General features: G+C 44.3%; 1 protein-coding gene across 6 annotated transcripts in view; it reads left to right on the forward strand.

The window, feature by feature from the left end:
• The window catches only part of NAV2 (neuron navigator 2), a 396,738-nt gene that overhangs the window by 143,981 nt on the left and 232,789 nt on the right, over nt 1–19,968 (forward strand). For all 6 annotated transcript variants that reach the window (XM_029208228.1, XM_029208230.1, XM_029208231.1 and 3 more), the window contains exon 4: nt 18,223–18,295. In XM_029208228.1, the coding sequence (XP_029064061.1) occupies nt 18,223–18,295 (73 nt within the window). The remainder of the gene's footprint in view (nt 1–18,222; nt 18,296–19,968) is intronic.

The following is a 19,968-nucleotide window of genomic DNA, read 5'->3' on the forward strand; positions in this document are numbered from 1 at the left end:
CCCCAAAGACTTCGACATTCTAATCCTCGGAACCTGTGAATATGTTCTCTTAAATGACAAAGGGGACTTTGCAGAGGTGATTAAGTTAGGGATTTTGAGACAGGAAGATTATCCTGGATTATCTGGGCAGGCCCAATGTGATCACAAGGATCCTTCTAAGAGGGAGGCAGGAAGGTGAGAGAGAGAAGATGTGACCGTGGAACATGGAAGCAGGTCAGAGGAGAGAGAGGAAGAGAGGGAGGGAACATGGGGAGCGTGGGGGAAGGGGAGAGGGAGAGAATGAATGAGGTTGGAAGATGCTACTTGTCTGGCTTTGAAGACGGAAGAATGGGCCGTGAGCCAAGGAATGCAGGTGGCCTCCAGAGCTAATAAAAAAGACAAGGGGACAGATTCTCCCCTAGAGCTTCCAGAGTAGATGCAGCCCTGCGGACTCCTTGATTTAGCCCACTGAAACTTGATTTTGGACTTCTTTTTTTTTGTTTAATTTTTATTGGAGCATAGTTGACCCAATCAGTTATACATATACATACATCCACTCTTTTTTAGATTCTTTTCCCATAGAGGCCATTACAGAGTATTGAGTAGAGTTCCCTGTGCTACACAGTAGGTCCTTATTAGATATCTATTTTATATACAGTGGCGTGTGATTTTGGACTTCTGACCTCCCAGAATTTTTTTTTTTTTTCGATCCCCAACTGGGGTTCGAACCTGTGCCCCCTGCAGTGGAAGCATGGAGTCTTAACTGCTGGACAGCCAGGAAAGTCCTTATTTTTTTTTTTTTCCTCCCAGAATTTTAAGATAATAAATTTATGTTGTGTTAAGCTACTAAGTTTGTGGTCATTTGCTACAGCAGCAGTAGGAAACTAATACACTCTGGGATTCAAGCAAAGTAACTCTGACTGTATTAGCAAGCTGTTCGGGTTTATAGCAGAGGCTCATTTTGCCACTGTGTGCCTGTTAAGTTTCTGAGTTGACTGGAAGTTGCCTCCCTTGATAGAACACTTTGGAATGGAGTTTTGCACATCTGTACATTTACTGCAGGTCATTGCAAAGAAGTGTGCGGAGACAGAGGCCCACATTTAGTTTCCAGCACTGTGACCATATCATGGGCTGCCTCAGATACTGAGCTCAGATACCGGGAGTGGCAAGTGCCATTTCGTCTTTTAGAAGTGGATACGCGGTATTCCTGATGTGAATGTAAACTCAGGAGTAAGTACTATGCTCCCTAACTAACGTGTGTTTGTCTTGTAATTAATACGACACTTAAGCACACTTTATGAGAGACTTGTATTTCATACGCTAGGTAATCCCGTCAAAGCTTTGTAGTACATATAGAGTGTTTTCTTTATCTTTTAGTTCAGTGAAAAGCTCCATATTTCCAGCACCTGGCCTAGTGCTAGGTACGTTGGAAATGCTCAGCTAATCTTTCTCAGATGAATGAGCCAAACAATAAATGGTCCAGCCGTCTGGGAGCTTCCCAGAGAGTGGGGCGATGGTACCCCTCAAGGTTTCATATGTGAAATACTAGGCACTTTAAAATGCTATCAAGAAACTTAAGTAATCCTAAACCAAGAAATTCCCAAATCCAATCTTTTATAAAAGTGTATGGAAGTGATAACAGGTTATTTTCATTAATAAGGGAAGGAGCGTTTGGAGGTTTGGCAAAACCTACTATAGCCACTGGGCTCCAGCTTTAGTGAGTAGGAGAACCACCTGGAGGGCTTGTTCAAACAGTGCTGGGCCCCACCCCCAGAGTTTCTGATGCAGTAGGTCTGGGAAGGAGCTGGAGAATTTGCATTTGTAACAAGCTCTTGGGTGATGCTGAAGCTCCTGGTTTGGTGACCTTACTTTGCCAACCTTATCTTAGAGCCGAATAAAAAAAAACTTCTTTTGGGATATGGCTGTGCAAATATGCGTTTAAACATCCATCAGTTTGCAAAGTTCTTTAAATTTTAAAATTAATCTCTCTAAAGGTTTATTTAATTTTAACTAATTTTTTAGGAACGCTATATATTTTTGATTGAGATACAATTGACGTATACCATCACATTCATATCAGGTGTACAAACATAATGATTCGACATTTGTATATGTTGTGATCACCACAGTAAGGTTTAACTAAATATTTTGAATGAACCTATCAGTTTACTTTTTGGAAGGATGAGGACGCCTTAGACATCCTCTTGTCTGAGAACTGTGGTAAGTTCTAAGTTGATAGGATCTGAATTGTGTCTGCAGCTGTGGTCTTGGAGTTTGCAAGTGTCTTCTCTACCTCTTCCAGTTCACTTAAGCTCTGTGACCCTTGGTTTCCTCCATTGAAAACCCAGGTGATAATCCTTTAGCACATTGTCCTTAACTGCCTGCATCCCACCAGACGTTAACTTCTTTGAGGGCGGGGTCTCATCTCTCCATCTGCCCATACCACCTGACATCTGGTGGATGCTCAGTGAGTATTAACTGAAGAAATCCCCATTACACCTACTTTGAAACTGAGGCATTTTGAGTGGCAACATGTGGTGCCCCGTAAGGTTAAAGCAAGTATGTGGATGGGTGGGGAGAGAATAGCTTCAGATCTTGAGCTGAAAGAGAAATTGGATGGTGATTTATAACCATGTAGATTGTGGTTTATATAAAAGCCATCTGGCTTCATGCTTGGATCCATCTCCCTGCATATGTCTTCATGGGGTTCTTATGTTTCAGCCTAGCATCAAAGGGGTGTTTTGGTATGCATCTTTGTTTTTTACTTTTTATTTTTTTCCCATGAACTAGAACTTAGCAAGGAATTCCTGTTGGCACTTTGGTAAGGCATAGTTAGCCTGTGGTGTCTCCGTGTTGGGAACTGGTCAGTAGGTGAAAGCCAGTGTGCTCACTTAAGCAAAGAGAAGAGAACAGTGGCCAACAAGCTGAGTTCAGGTCCCAAAAGACCTTTTAAAACAAAAACTAAACAGCTGCCAACCATCCGATGAAAATCAATATACTTCACAAACAATGAGCTTCCAGCTTTTTTAGGGGAAAAAAAAATTGGCAGTACTGGATTGGCACTCCACAGGCAACAATTGGCTAAAACTGGATAGCAGCTGTCCTCTTTAGGTAGGTGTAGACTGCGTTAGTCATACTCCTCACCATTCCCTATTGTCTTATACCCAGCCTTTTTTACTTCGTTTTTGCCTGCCTACCCCCTGCACACATTTGAGGTTTTTGACCCCCAAACCATTGTATTCTTATAAGTATCATGAACTTCCTCAGGAATTCTAAACACTGGCATATGGTAGTTTGAAAAATCCCTGTTATGGGAGCATTTTGACATAAAATAATGCCTGTAATGTTTATATTGGTTTAAATAATTCCTGCCCTAGAAGATTTCAGACACTGTAAAAGAACATAAATATCTTCCACAAAACATGTCCAGAAGGATGTGGGAGAAGTCACTCCTTCCTCTGCGAAGTGCCCTTTGTCTTTCTGATGTAATGATTGGGTTTAGTTTAGATGGATTGATTACTTGCCTTGTCTTACTACTGGAGGGCCAGGGAAATGACAAAACGGGGCAGTCATTTTTCTCCTCCTCAGCAATAGTGAAGCTGTTGCTGCTCGGTTGTTAATGCCCCATGTTTGTGTAGACTTCAGAGCTTACAAAACACTTTCCAGTAAGTGTTCCAATTGCAACTGTGCCATTTAAAACCGTGATTTTAGGAAGGCACTTTAACACTCTGTGCCTCCATTTCCCCATCGGGAGAGTGATGATAATACCTACCTTATCGGGGCTTCCCTGGTGGCACAGTAGTTAAGAATCCGCCTGCCAATGCAGGGGACACCGGTTCAAGCCCTGGTCCGGGTGGATCCCACATGCTGCGGAGCAGCTAAGCCTGTGTGTCACAACTACGGAGCCTGTGCTCTAGAGCACGTGTGCCACAACTACTGAAGCCTGTGCGCCTAGAGCCTGCACTCGGCAACAAGAGAAGCCTGCACACCACAACGAAGAGTAGCCCCCACGCGCCGCAACTAGAGAAAGCCTGCGTGCAGCAACAAAGACCCAACGCGGCCAAAAATAAATGTAAAAAAAAAAAAAGCTAACAACAACAACAAAAAAGCTAACTTATCTAACTGAAAGGTGAAAAATAACTGAAATAATAATGTACGGAAAAGAATCTAGCCCAGTGTTTCGTGTTTTCTAAGAGTGTAAATATTAGTTTCTTGGGAGGGATAAGAAAATGATAATTATCCCCATTTTACTGAAAGGAAAACTGAGGCTTGGGGAAATTAAGTACCTTGCTCAAAGAGAGCCAAGAAGCTCTGAGAAACCTATGGTTCCCCAGACTTCACCTCTGGTCCTGGGAAATCCTTGATTTCCATCTCCCCTTTTAAAATTTCCTCTTTGTGATGGTGCCATCACAATGCCGATCACGACCCTGTGGCATGAGTTGGCTTTTCCTACGGAGTAGATTCCCACATTGGTGCGAATGTGGTAACAGTCATGTAGAGTTGCGTAGGGTGGCAGAACCTGACGAAAATCTCATCTTTCTCACACTTTGCCCTGAAGGAACAGGAAGGCAAGAGGAGAAGGGTAGGTGACCTGGGCTACCCTTCACTATTGTGAAGGACGACTAGTGCTTGCCTTTTATGGGAAGTTTTGAGATGAATCAGCTTGGAATGAAAGTCTTGCCCTGCCCCACTTTGCTTCTGTAAGGGGATGGTGCAGAAGAAATTCTTAGAACTGAAGCAAAGGGCCTTTGAGGGCTTAGCTTGTGAATGGGGTGTTTCTTCTGACTTTATATATATAAATCAAAGTGCATCATCGTCAGTCTTTTGAAACTCCTTTGAGAGACACTTGCAGAGATTTGATTCTGAGTTTCAGAATTTACAGATGCTTTGTTTATCAGTGGCTATAGAGTGCTCTATTTTTATGATCACCTGGCAGTATGATTTTAGCTTTTGGAGGGAAGCATCTTCCTAATATATTGATAACAGGTAGAACCACATGAAATGGCCAGTGTGTAACCATTTTTACCTACAAAAATGGCAGTTTTATCTGGTTCAACTGAATACTTGACAAGGATGGGATGAGTAACAGGTTCGCATTATATACAAGAATTGTCACTATTTCTTCACAGGTGCGTTAACCATCTTGTAGCCTTGGGAATCTCAAGGATATCCTGTAATAAAGACCTTCCTTGTCTTGTTTGTTCTCCTCTTTCAGTGACTTTGACCACACCTCTGACATTCTGGCTGTGGCAGTAAGTAGAGTTGAGAGTCACTTTAATTCTTGATGATATTCTTACTTACTTTTAGTCTCATATAATTTTTGGTTGGCAAGTAGCTCTTTGCCTTGATCACAGATTTTGGAATTTGAAACTATTGGCCAAATCTAGTTTCTTGGTGTATTTTGTGTACTACTTGGAAAATCTCCCAAATTCTATGTTAGTGTCCACTAGGAGGCTATAATTCAGGCTCAACTCTTTAGCGATACCTACAAACAGCTTTTGAAATTAAAAAATGGATTGAAGTGTAATGTATGTGAAAGGTCCTAGTATTATGACTGGCATATGGTAATTGTTAGCAGCACCTGGAATTAGAGTGTAAACAATGGTGATTTTTTTTTTTTTTTTTTGTTGCCCACACTGAATGGCTTGTGGGATCTTAGTTCCCCAACCAGGGATTGAACCCAGGCCCTTGCAATGAAAGCGTGGAGTCCTAACCACTGGATTCCCAGGGAATTCCGAAATACGCCATTTCTTTTTTTATTTTTTTAATGGCGATTTTTGAATTAAATCTCCTGCAGAAATTAACACTACAGGTGATACATACAAGGAGAGGATAATAGAACAGTTGGCTTCCTTCCGGCCATCATCACAGTGAGAGAGCAAAGTCTTATAGGATCCTGAATTGAGTATTAAAGCATTTAAACTTACCTGCTTGGCTTTGCTTCCCTGGTTATCGATGCTGCCAGGATGCATCTTGCACCTAGGTACATCATGCTATCCTTGGAATTGCGGGGTAGGAATCCACGGATCAGCTACTCATGAGCAACCCGGAAGGACCATAAGCTGCAGACATTGGCAAGTTGGCTGAGCCACAAAACTGAGTTTTACAGGCTGATGTGAGGGAACTGGTCACCAAGCTGGTGAGCCAAGTGTATAACTCTTGGCCTTCATCTACAGATTAAGTATCCCATTGCCCTGTTCTTTTATATGTGTTGGTTTTGTGGGTGAAATGATAGATCCTAGTGGTATCTCCAAAACTGAGGATTTACTGCACTCTTGGGGTGTATCAGGGATCTGCTGTTTTGCTTTATTTTGCATTTATGCTCTGCTGCGTCTTGAAGACTTTGTGGTGGCTTATGGGTTAAAGCACGGGAATATGGCAAAAATACAGAAAGCACCCAGACCTTCTAAAAAGATCCCAGTGAGTCGGTGTCAGGCTTTCCAGCAGGTGAGCTGATAGGTCTAAGTTAGCCTGTATCACCTTTGTTTAGTGGGATGATATTTGCTTAAAGTCTGCCCTTGCTCAGGAGGCTGTCTTTTCCACAAGGGAAGGACCACACTGTCTCATCACCACTGTTTCCCCTTCCCTTAGAGCAGGGCCTGGGAGAGAGTAAATACTCAATCATCACTTTTCCAGGAATGAATGAGGCTGCCAAGTCCCAGTTCGTCCCTGGGTGAAATTCTCTGACAAGCACTGCTCTTCCCCATTCGTTCAAGAGGCAGCTGTGTGTTTGGGGTCTAGAAGTTGGAATCTCAGTTTGTATCCTTCTCTGTAGGTGAAGCCAGAAGTTTTCTGCAAAAAAAAAATGTTTGATTCTTCTTAACAAAACTACTTGTCTAAGGTGTAGGGTTTCCTGTGTAACTTAGCAGAGGAGACTTTGACCTGAGAGCTTTTTAGATAGAAAATACTGATTCCAACAGGGACAAAGTGAATTCGAGCTTCAAGGAGCCCATTCATAGAGAGGCTGTACTAGTGTCATAATTTAGTGGATCTCAGAATGTCTCACAATTCCAAACGATCTTTCGCTTTTAGAAGTTGCCATGGGTGTCTAGTACTCTGCCATTATGGGATTGTGTGAAGAGCTTTTTTTTTCTCTTTTTAACATCTTTATTGGAGTTTAATTGCTTTACAATGTTGTGTTAGTTTCTGCTGTATAACAAAGTGAATCAGCTATATGCATATGTTTATCCCCATACCCCCTCCCTCTTGCATCTCCCTCCCACCCTCCTTATCCCACCCCTCTAGGTGGTCACAAAGCAGGAGCTGATCTCCCTGTGCTATGCAGCTGCTTCCCATTGGCTATTTATTTTACATTTGGTAGTATATATATGTCAATGTTACTCTCTCACTTCGTCCCAGTTTACCCTTCCCCCTTCCCGTGTCGTCAAGTCCATTCTCTACGTCTGTGTCTTTATTCCTTTCCTGCCCCTAGGTTCATCAGAACCATTTTTTTTTAGATTCCATATATATGTGTTAGCATACAGTATTTGTTTTTCTCTTTCTGACTTACTTCACTCTGTATGACAGATTCTAGGTCCATCCACCTCACTACAAATAACTCAATTTCGTTTCATTTTATGGCTGAGTAATATTCCATTGTATATAGGTGCCACATCTTCTTTATCCATTCATATGTCAGTGGACACTTAGGTTGCTTCCAGGTCCTGGTTATTGTAAATAGTGCTGCAGTGAACATTGTGGTGCATGTCTCATTTTGAATTATGGTTTTCTCAGGGTATACGCCCAGGAGTGGGATTGCTGGGTCATATGGTAGTTCTATTTTTAGTTTTTTAAGGAACCTCCATACTGTTCTGCATAGTGGCTGTATCAGTTTACATTCCCACCAACAGTGCAAGAGGGTTCCCTTTTCTCCACACCCTCTCCAGCATTTATTCTTTGTAGATTTTCTGATGATGGCCATTCTGACTGGTGTGAGGTGATACCTCATTGTAGTTCTGGTTTGCATTTCCCTAATGATTAGTGATGTTGAGCATCTTTTCATGTGTTTGTTGGCAATCTGTGTATCTTCTTTGGAGAAATGTCTATTTCGGTCTTCTGCCCATTTTTGGATTGGGTTGTTTGTTTTTTTGATATTGAGCTGCATGAGCTGCTTATATATTTTGGAGATTAATCCTTTGTCAGTTGTTTCATTTGCAAATATTTTCTCCCATTCAGAGGGTTGTCTTTCGTCTTGTTTATGGTTTCCTTTGCTGTGCAAAAGCTTTTAAGTTTCATTAGGGCCCATTTATTTTTGTTTTTATTTCCATTTCTCTAAGAGATGGGTCACAAAGGATCTTGCTGTGATTTCTGTCATAGAGTGTTCTGCCTATGTTTTCCTCTAAGAGTTTTATAGTGTCTGGCCTTACATTTAGGTCTTTAATCCATTTTGAATTTATTTTTCTGTATGTGTTAGGAAGTGTTCTAATTTCATTCTTTTACATGTAGCTGTCCAGTTTTCCCAGCACCACTTATTGAAGAGACTGTCTTTTCTCCACTGTATATCCTTGCCTCCTATGTCATAGATTAGTTGGCCGTAGGTGAGTGAGTTTATCTCTGGGCTTTCTGTCCTGTTCCATTGATCTATATTTCTGTTTTTGTGCCAGTACCATATTGTCTTGATTACTGTAGCTTTGTAGTATAGTCTGAAGTCAGGGAGTCTGATTCCTCCAGCTCCGTTTTTTTTCCCTCAAGACTGCTTTGGCTATTCGGGATCTTTTGTGTCTCCATACAGATTTTAAGATTTTTTGTTCTAGTTCTGTAAAAATTGCCATTGGTAGTTTGATAAGGATTGCATTGAATCTGTAGATTGCTTTGGGTAGTATAGTCGTTTTCACAATATTGATTCTTCCAATCCAAGAACGTGGTATATCTCTTCATCTGTTTGTATCATCTTTGATTTCTTTCATCAGTGTCTTATACTTTTCTGCATACAGGTCTTTTGTCTCCCTAGGTAGGTTTATTCCTAGGTATTTTATTCTTTTTGTTGCAGTGGTAAATGGGAGTGTTTCCTTAATTTCTCTTTCAGATTTTTCATCATTAGTGTATAGGAATGCAAGAGATTTCTGTGCATTAATTTTGTATCCTGCTACTCTACCAAATTCATTGATTAGCCCTAGTTATTTTCTGGTAGCATCTTTAGGATTCTCTATGTATAGTATCATGTCATCTGTAAACAGTGACAGTTTTAGTTCTTTTCTGACTTGGATTCCTTTTATTTCTTTTTCTTCTCTGATTGCTGTAGCTAAAACTTCCAAAACTATGCTGAATAATAGTGGTGAGAGTGGGCAACCTTGTCTTGTTCCTGGTCTTAGAAGAAATGGTTTCAGTTTTTCACCATTGAGAATGATGTTGGCTGTGGGTTTGTCATATATGGCCTTTATTATGTTGAGGTAGGTTCCCTCTTTGCCTACTTTCTGGAGAGTTTTTATCATAAATGGGTGTTGAATTTTGTCAAAAGCTTTCTCTGCATCTATTGAGATGATCATATGTTTTTTCTCCTTCAATTTGTTAATATGGTGTATCACATTGATTGATTTGCATATATTGAAGAATCCTTGCATTCCTGGAATAAACCCCGCTTGATCATGGTGGATGATCCTTTTAATGTGCTGTTGGATTCTGTTTGCTAGTATTTTGTTGAGGATTTTTGCATCTATGTTCATCAGAGAAATTGGCCTGTAGTTTTCTTTTTTTGTGACATTTTTGTCTGGTTTTGGTATCAGGGTGATGGTGGCCTTGTAGAATGAATTTGGGAGTGTTCCTCCCTCTGCTATATTTTGGAAGAGTTTGAGAAGGATAGGTGTTAGCTGTGAAGAGCCTTTTTAAAGGTCTTTGTGAGTTACCACTAGACTCTTGACATGTGTCATCTCATGTACTCTTCAGTAATGCTATGAGATAGTTAGCAGCATTCCTGTATTACAGGTGATGAATTTGAGGCTTGAAGCAGTTAATAATTTTCTTAGGGTTTTGTGGGTAGTTTCTAAGGGAACCAGAATCTAGTGTGGAGTTCAATATCTGTATCAATATATACTGTTCCTTAATAATTGTGATGGAATACAAGTACCTCTGGGAGAGGTGACATGTTGGGAGGCTAGTAGCAGGCCCTTCTGCCTTGGTGTGAATTGATTTATCAGCATCTTTTCAAGAGAGGGGTTGCACATCAGGTGATGGAGAGGAAAACCCAGGAGGGGGAACGGAAGGCAGACCAGATGAGCTTGTTTAATTCTCTGTTTTGCCAGAGGCCGACCCCAGACACAGCTTTGAGCACGTCATGGCCTGAGCACTATTGACCAGGGACATTCATATCAGAATTGACAACACAGTAACAAAAACTGCCAGTTATTGGGCACCTACTAAGTACCATACACATATCCTCTCATACGATAACCACCACCACCCTGAGTGGTAGGTGTTATAATGCCCATTTTACAGATGAGGTCACTAATCAGGTTAAATTGCTGATGATCTTAATTCAGTAAATGGCAGAATCAGGATTTGAACCCAGATCTGTCTGACCCCAAAGCCTTTGTTATCCTGTAGATATCACTGTTTAGCCCTGATCACTCACCTTTTAGCATCTGTGTCAGCTCCTAATGGAGGCCTCCACTTGGAATAATCCCTTTTGGGAGTGCTAAGACGTTTGAGATCATTACTCTGAAATTGTAGGAGGAGAAATGACGTGCAGAATGCTGTGGTGAATGAACACGCACAGAGGCATCCTTTGGGCCTTTCTGATGATGCTGTTCCCCTGAGGAGTTTTCACCCTCAGAAGGACTGCTGTATTCGAAAGCAGGTACTCTGCAGAGTTCAACTGTAGGCCTCTATTCTGGAAGCCTCCAGAGTGAGGACTGGCTTTGAGAAGTTAGCCACAGCTCCCCTTCCAGGTATCTCTCTTTGTTTCAAGGCAAAAATCGAGAAGTCAGGAAATAATAGGGAAATGAAACATTCTAGGCAGTAGGAAGCAAAGTGGAAAAAGATAGTCACTGGAGGAATTTGAGATTCTTGTTTTCCATTTTTTTTACTCCTCTAGAGAGACTTTTTTTGTATCCCTATGGACTTACCCATTTGCTGTAACAGCAGAGAGACTCCTATAAAATTTTTTTAAAAAGGAATTCTTGACAACATCTTGGAAAGCCTAAGTTATAAATATCATAAAAGATAAGGAGGATAACATTGACAAATTAAAGGAAGGAGTTGGGCAAGGCATTAAAGCAGCACGGGAAACAGTCTGACAGAGGGACTCAAGCTCCATCCAGCCCCCGAGTCCCACGTTCTCAAGCTTTCTGTTTCAAAGCCACCAAGAGAGCTAGAGATGACTTTCTGAAATCTTTGATGCTTGAATGGCCAGAGCTTGGACAGAAGGTATGGAGCCCCTTGTACTACCGGCCAAAGATGGCTTTCTGTGTCTGTCAAGTAAGCAGCAGCATGTGGGGCTTACAAGGAAAGATGTTCCTGAACGCTTCCCCACCTGGGCGGATTTGAAGCACCAGCATACATTTCCCTTTTTCTGGGGTTCCCTTCTAAAATTAAAACTACAGTGTCTGGGCCCTGCCTGCTCTGTCCTGTGGTGATGTGCATCTCCCGGACCATACTGTGACCCATGACCATGTAAGTGACCATATGATGCTGCTGGACCCCAACACTGACATAGGTAGAGAAAAAAGTGAAGCTGGAAAATCATGCATCAGGTCGTGGTCCCTAGGAATGCAGAGCAAAAAGGCAACACTGGTGAGACAGGCATTTCGGAGGGCAGTTCCCCAAAGTACATTTTGGCTTGGTTTCATGGTTGGATTTCTTGTTTTTATTTTTTTCTTCTATTTTTATTTTTGGAAGTGTCAGGGGAAGGAGTGTCAGGAGAGCATGGAGGCTTGTTAGATAGGAAACAGACTTCCTAGTACATGTGACCACAGATGCTGCCCTACCCTTCCCATCCCTCCCTGTCTCGGTGCCCAGCCTGGATGTCACTGGAGCCCCACCTTGAAGGCACTGCTTGATCCATCCCTAACACAACATAGCCCATCCTGCAGCTTTCAGACCAGAGGGCTTGGCCTGGCTCCTGTTGCCATGGTAATGGAGTGTCAAGGCTTCCTTAAGAACAGGAAGGACCCCTCCCTTCTCTCCTTTTCCACATCAGCTCCTGAATATGGCCCAGCACTCTGCTTTTGCTGTGTGTCCTCTCTCATTGCTTTTCTCCTTTGCTCACTGGCCTCCAGTCATTCCAGCTCTTTTGGTTCTCAGAATATGCTGGGCTGCATCCTGCCTGAAAGCTTTCCAGCCTGAGGTCCCCTGCGATGGGGATGTTCTTCTCTTCCCCACTCTCGGTGCCCAGCTCACTCTTACGTCTCAGCTCAAGTTTCCCTTCAGTCAACAGACGTTTTCGAGTACCTACCATGCTCCCCATGCTCTTCTAGGTGCTTGGAGCTACATCAGTGAACAGAACAGACAAAAAGCCCTGTCTCTGTGGACCAACTTGCTATCTCTTCCTTAAATTCTTACCTGACTCCCCATCCCCCCAGGCTAGATCCTGTCCTTTAGTACATGACAGATGCTATTGGTGTACTGGTTATCTAGTGCCAGTTCCCCTACATTAGACTGTAGGTTCTAGAGGTCAGGGATTATGTCTCTTTTATTCACCACTGTATACCCAGTACCAACACATTTCCTAACACCCAGAAGATGCTCCATAAATATGGATGAAGAAATGGATAAATGAATGAATGAATGAATGATAATTGTTTTTGTTGACAAGTAGCAATATCAGGTGTGAAGATCACACACACTTCTGGGAGGAAGTTGTTTGTGTTGATAAGAGGCTCAAGAAGAAGCTACACTGTGCTTTTACTGTCCCTAGAACTTGCAAGTTCTCGCTCAGCCTTGTCTGGGGTCTAGGTCTCCCACTACTTAAGCCCTAGGCGTTTCATGATTTTTAAAAAATGGCTGTGACCATGCCTGACTTTAATGCAGCATCTGTTTGTCTCCCTTCCAATTTCATCTTCTCAGGAAGGAGACCTTCAAGGGGTGCGGTGACAAACTCTGAACTCATAAAAACTAGCACCCCATTTACTCATTACGCCCAGAGCCCCATCTTCCCCTGGGCTGCGATAGTGCCGGTAGAGATGGTCTTCGTCTGCATTAATCATTTTCATGCACTTTGCACTCAGCTACACTGGTATTCAGAGAAAAATGCTACCATGACAACTGCCACAACAGATGGTATTTGATCAGTCTCTAAGCTACCGAGGAGATATACAGCAGTGCTTCTGAGGTTTGCATATTTTATGTTATCATGAGACCCAGTCCAGCCTTAATCATGATTGAAATGTGAAGTTTTCCATTTGCCTCCGATCCCCTCTCCCTTCTCTTTCCAGTTGTTTGCCATTTGTTTTGATTTTCCTTGCTCTGTGCCTGGCCTGTTTGGGGATGTATTTCTGGATGTGGGAGACATAGGCTACAACATACATACATGGTCCATGGAAGTTGCCCTGCAGGTCTAAAGTTTAGAGACTGTTGAGAAGCTATTCAACTTTGGAATGGAGAGCCTGGCTGAGAGTGGGAGAAAGCCTTAATTGCAGCCTTTCTCTCTTGGATGTTCATGGACCACACAGGGTTGAGGCCACATATGGCCCCAAACAAAGGGAAACTCTGGGAAGTACATCTTGGTCTTGGTTTGTCCCCTTACTCCGCCCACTCCTCCACCCAGCTCCTTTCTGCTCCCAGGGTCTCCAGTGTTGTGGTCCCCCTTCTCAGCTTCCTGCCTCTACCCCAGCTAGCAAACTCCAGGAGCTTGATTCCAGAGCCCTTGGACCCATTTCTATGGCAACAACTACAACAGCCTTCTCACCCAGGGCCCCTCCCCACCCATCAGCAACACTGGAATGTTAGACTTCGCACAGATTTTTTTCAGCTAATTTTGGAAAGTAGTTTATATTGGCCGCTATGTGTTAATGAACAACTTTCGTTGTATTTACATACTTTGCTGGTGAAGAGTCTTTGCCTTCACTCTGCCTCTCAACTTTAACACGATCCTATCCGCATCTTGCACTGCATGTCTGGATCCCATATGAGCCATGAGCCTCGTTAGAGATGGGCACTAGGGCCTCACTGTGCTGTGCTGAGTGCCCCAGGGTCCTGCCACCGTCCTGTCCCCTCCAGGGATGTGGTGGGAGTTTGCAACCTCAGTCGTACTGGAGGATGGATTGTTTACCTGAACAGTATTTATAAGAAAACCTTAAGGTGAATTTGAATCACAAGAGAGCGTGGATCAAAGAAACATTCTCCTCTTCTGATCTCATTCCAAGTGAAGCGGGAGGTTGGAATCCACATCTGACCCTATGCTGCTTCCCAGCCCTGTGCCCTTCCTGGGGTGCAGATGAAAAGAGCGTGGGTCTCGGCCGCCTTGTCGGGAGTGATTTTTAGCCTTAATGGAACATTATTAAACAGTGGATTTGAAACTTGAGGAATGTTTTTTGAACTCCTCTGTGAGCTGAGAATTCACGGTAGAGGGGAAAAAATTCAAGGCGCTTGATGGGCTTATGAATCGTCTTTTAAATGACGACCCAAGTTCTTATTTTCAGGTTTTACATTTTCTGGGAGTGCAATCTGGCCGTCTGGATAGCGTCCCCGTTTCATCTCCTCTTTAGGAGAAAGCTTTCCTAGTGCCCTTAGGTCTCCTCCTTCACCTAATGTAGGGAGATCCTAGTGCTTCCCTTGTTTATATGCTCTGATTCTCCTGGAAATGGACGGGAGTCAGGGGGTGTATGTCGAGTGGCTCTGTGGACCCTAAAGAGAAGGATTATGTAAATGTGGGCTCCTGGACTTGGGGGAAGACTCGACCAACACTGTCAAAAGAATCGAGCACAATGCCTGGCACAGAACAGACATCCACACAATGATGTTGATTGAGTGATTGAAAGAATCATATCCCTCAGGTTTCTCACCCTTGGCACTGCTGACATTTGGGGTTGGATAATTCTTTGTTGGGAGGGAACTGATGTGTGCCTTGTAGGGTGTTTAGCAGCATCCTTCGCCTCTGCTCACTAGATGTCGGTTTCCCTCAGTGTTGTGACAACCCAAAATGTGGCCACATGCCCCCTGGGGGGCAAAATCTTCTTCCTTTCCCAGTCTCCCTTACTCAGCAAAGAACTATCGATCAAAATTATGAAATTGGTTGACAGAATGATAGGACTGTAACAAAAATCAACAAGAGAGGAAATATTCTAGGTAAATATTCTGTTTATAATTATTTCTCCCCTTAACAGAATTTAACATTTAAAAAGAAAGCCCCATGGGTGAATTGAAATGTACCAAGGATAGCCTTGCAAGAAGAAATTGCCGTGGACTTTATTTATTTATTTATTTATTTATTTATTTTTGGCTGCATTGGGTCTTCGTTGCTACCCGCGGGCTTTCTCTAGTTGCGTCGAGCCAGGGCTACCCTTCGTTGCGGTGCGCGGGCTTCTCATTGCAGTGGCTTCTTTTGTTGTGGAGCACGGGCTCTAGGCGCGCAGGCTTCAGTAGTTGTGGCACGTGGACTCTAGAGCACAGGCTCAGTAGTTGTGGCACACAGGCTCAGTAGTCGTGGCGCGTGGGCTCTCTAGAGCGCAGGCTCAGTAGTTGTGGCACACGGGCTCAGTAGTTGTGGAGCATGGGCTCTAGAGCGCAGGCTCAGTAGTTGTGGCACACAGGCTTAGTTGCTCTGCAGCACGTGGGATCTTCCCAGACCAGGGATCGAACCCGTGTCCCCTGCATTGGCAGGCGGATTCTTAACCACTTCTCTACCAGGGAGGTCCTACCATGGACTTTAAATGGTGCTACATACATCAGATGCTCCATAGATGTGACAAGGAAACGTACTTCATGCTCCTTGGAGGGAAAATTCTATAGAATTGCAGTGTTAGTAGAGCAGTGCTTTTCTTGCATATGTTGGCAGGTGTCCCTTTTTTTGTATTTAGTGCCACATTGCCACACTGTTGCTGAAAAACTAAACCTACCCATGTCAGCCCACCTACATGACACTTCCCAGGATAAATATCAATACCAAGTGCACTATTTTTGATTTTGCATTAACAGATTCAGGGGTGGTCCGATTTCTCTTCTCATTTGCTATGGGGTCATAATTGCCAAAGCCTCCCTTCAGAGCCATGTGTAAGATATTATATTAGAAGAAGTAGGGTAGGGTCCTGTATAGCTCAGGGTACTGTATCCAGTATCCTGTGATAAACCATAATGGAAAAGAATGTATATATAACTGAATCACTTTGCTGTACAGAGAAATTAGCACAATATTGTAAATCGGTTATACTTCAATAAAATAAATTTAAAAAAAATAGATAAACAATAAATACACACCAAAAAAAAAAGTAGGATAGGATTATAGGAAGAGACAAGCGGTAGACGAGGAATTTTATAAGTTTACTGTGATTTCAATACTAGTGCCTTTGTGTAGAGGCCACAAATCCTTTTGAATGGTTTTGGTCTATTACCACTGTATACAGTATCATGAAATAAGGATTGGTATTTTCTCAAAAGCAGGGTTTTGTAATGGAGTGCAATAACATTTAGAGAGATGGTGTTTATTACACTTCTACATGGAAGCCGATTGCTCCAAAACACCTTGCACAGGGTCCTCCCAGCCATTCTCTTCCTTCTTCGTGCTCCCCCTCGCCCCCCTTCCCTCCAAGGTGGTAGCACTTGGTTGTCACTGTCAGTCATCCTGCGTTGGAAAGAAGAAAGGAGAGTTTAAGGCCATCTCATTTAAAGCCATCTCATTTTTCCTCCCTCTCTGTGAGAAACGATTTTCTGCGATGGTGGCAGGCATAACGTGTAGCATCGGCATTTATTTCGTTGGTAGGAAATTGCATTCTACCCCTTTTCTTAGAGATGAAAAAATGCCTCCCAGATGAAGACCCTGGAAGGTGAGCTGTTAGCTGGGAAAGAGATTGGGAACCTGAGCTCAAAACTGTGAGGATGGAGTGACCTCAAGCTCAGGGTTGAGCGGATTCTTTTAGAATGGATGCAGTTTTATTCAGGTGTCCCTGAGCTTAATTTAACGTGTTTGGAATCTGTGAAGACCGGGAGCACAGAAGGAGAATGCCAGACATCAGGGGAGGGTGGACATGAACTTCAGGAAGACTGCCTTGGAGCCAGGCTGTACTCAAATGAGAGCTCGTAAAACGGAGACACTTCACTCTGTGGCTCTGAAGGAACCATCAGGATATTGCTGGGGGGAGGGGAGGGAGAAGGGTCACATGTACGCTGTGAAAGAGAGTCATTTATGAGTTCACAACAAACCCCATGGGTCAAATACTGGTTGGAGTTCATAAGCTTGTGGCTGGAGCCTGGGAAGTCGGGCGGGGGCTGAGGGGTTGCGGAGGTGAGGAAGATCTCTGCTGTGAAAGGCAAGCCGTGTGAAATCCGAAGTTCCCTGTGCCAAGTCCGAGGCACTTTCTCTTATTTTTGGTCACCGTTGACATGACTCGAGCCCGAACAGTTTCCTGTAGACCAAAAAATAATTAGCCCTGACAAGTGAAGGCAAATCAGACCTTTGGGAATGATCTAACTGCTCCTTCCTGAGGGCTGGACGTGAGCTTGCCCTTGGCCGTGGCATCAGCCCTGGAAAGCCTGGGAGGCCTCCCAGACCCTGGTGGGGTCGGGTCCCTTCTGCCACAGAAAACACAGAGGACAGAGAGGTTCGGTGAGTTTGCAGCTCTCCCCCGTCCTCTGCGATGCCTGCCATCCTGAGAATTTTGTGAGTAAACACTACCCAGATTCCTGCTGAGACGCCCATTCACTCTTTTTATGCTTAACTGCCCACCTCCTCGGGGGCTGGGAAGTCTCTCCCAGCTGCTGGTAGGTGGAAGGGTCTCCTAACCTTGTCCCCACCTCTGTGTTTCTGGCAGCCGCTCAAGTGTTCAGGATAGCACTGGTGACAGTGATCAACAGGAGAGCTGCAATTCCGCCCTGGTTCTTTTTGGCAGCCGTGAGCAATCCAAGGCCTTGACTTTTGGCGCTGCGTGTGGTTGGGCTATTAGGTAGCCTTTTCCTGTGCAAGTACAGACAAAGGAGAGTATTGACCTGCATCCATCTATCCATCCGGTGTTTTCATGTCATTTTTTCCTCTTTGAGAACCTTAGCAAATGCGCAATGAACCCTCTCGCTGACATAGGCTTTTGTTCCTAATAAGAGATGGCTCTGGAGAAGACTGAACATTTATTGAGTGTATATTGTTTTTTTTTCCCCCCCTAGATTGAAAACATAGATGCCTGCTTGAATTTCCTGGCGGCTAAGGGAATAAACATCCAGGGGCTGTCTGCAGAAGGTGAGTCTGAGCCCTTGTCATAAAGCTGCCCTTTAATCATTCGAAATGCCCACCTGTTACTTATTGATGACATTTTTAGGGTTAAGCCAAGGGGTGCTGGTGGGCTTTTCCGGTTTTGTCTCTTTCGGGTTTTGAGGCCACTCAATGCTTGTCTGCACTCCAACTTTTTGACAACCTAAGGAATCTCTAAGAGTGCCAATCCAACTGTGCCAGCCTTGTCGGCAAGACACGGGGGGAGCAGTAAAGACGGAGCTGCTTCTCTTTGAGAAGGGCTTCATCAAACAACACCGATTTGATTCACGCGCCCGGCAATTTAGTTAATTATCAAGCCAAGCCTTATCTGTGGGAGAGAGAACACTTAACCACAGAGCATATTTAAACTGTGCAAGTTCCCAGGGAAAAATGCCTAATCCTTCTCTCTTAATTTTATTAGAAGAAGCAGCACTTTTCCTAGCTCCCCCCGCCCAAAAAAAAAGCATGTGATTTATTAATGGGGTGCTCCATTTTGACACCGTGATTAGTTTTTCATTAACTCCAATTTTGTGGCTAATTAGCACATTAGCGTTGGCCGGCGGTTCGCTGTTCATTAGGTGTTGGTCTGGAGATGGCCGGCCTGAATTCTCGGCTTCCTCGGGCAACAGCTCACTCTGGAAACTTGCTCCGTCTCTCTCCTGTTTGTAAATACCAGCAGCTGCTAGCTCCCGAGCGGCCGTGGGCCCCAGCATCCTCCCAAACTCATTAGGCTGCACCTCCTCCAGTTTTCCCAGAACAGGTCGAGCAGCATGGGCCTCAGGTGACACCACCTTTCCCTATCCTGGTCGCGTTTTGCAGAGTTGCTGGTTAGCATTGACTCTGGTAGTTAGGGTTGGGGAGGCGGGGAGCGGTGCGGAAGGACGCAGCCCAGTGTAGCGTAGGTTTGCAAGCGTGATCCTTTTGGGGCCTGTTCCTTGCCTTTGCTCTGCTGTGTGGTGAAAGCTTGGTTTTCCTGGCTGTGTTTCTGAACTGTAGTCTCTTCCAGTGTTGCGGGTGTGCGGCCGCTATTGGTGTCTCGTGTCTCTGCACGGAATTCCCCAAGTGGGACCTCTAACAGGCTGGGGCTGTCCCGGGTCAGACACGGTCACACTGCTTCCAGAGGTCTCTGAGGCAGCTTTCGGTGGTCAGCCTTAATCTCAGCTCTGAGAGAAGGGTCCGTGGAGGATTCCTTTGCTCTGGGCCCTCCTCCTGGGGGGGATGAGGTCTAGGCTGAATGGCATGTGGCATGCGCATCGCTGGCGTGAGGGGTTGGTGTTGGTGTTTCCATGGAGAGGTAGGGAGATGCGAATTTCTATTCCAAGGAACACATTGCTTCCTCCTGGTAGAGAGTTCTCGTGCTGGTGGAGGTGGCAGGCACACATTCCTCCTAGGTCCTGGGCATGATTGGATCCCGGGCCTGTGCACCCCACCCGCAGCAGAGCATCAGCAGGGGCTTCTCTCCTACAAGTCACGCTTAGCAGAAAGGGCTCCAGGGGATGCAGACTCTGTAGGCCAGCTTCATCTCATGTGGCCTGGAGGTGACCCTGGCCACCCCGCCATCTGTCTACCCATTGTCCTGCCTTCTGCCTGTCCTGTCTCTCCCCTGCCCCATCTTCTCTATACCTTAAGGCGTAGAGAATCTACTCAACAAATATTTGTTG

This window comes from Monodon monoceros, unplaced genomic scaffold (genome assembly GCF_005190385.1).
Source record: "Monodon monoceros isolate NGI ecotype Baffin Bay Population unplaced genomic scaffold, NGI_Narwhal_1 Super_Scaffold_7, whole genome shotgun sequence".
NCBI lineage: Eukaryota > Metazoa > Chordata > Mammalia > Artiodactyla > Monodontidae > Monodon > Monodon monoceros.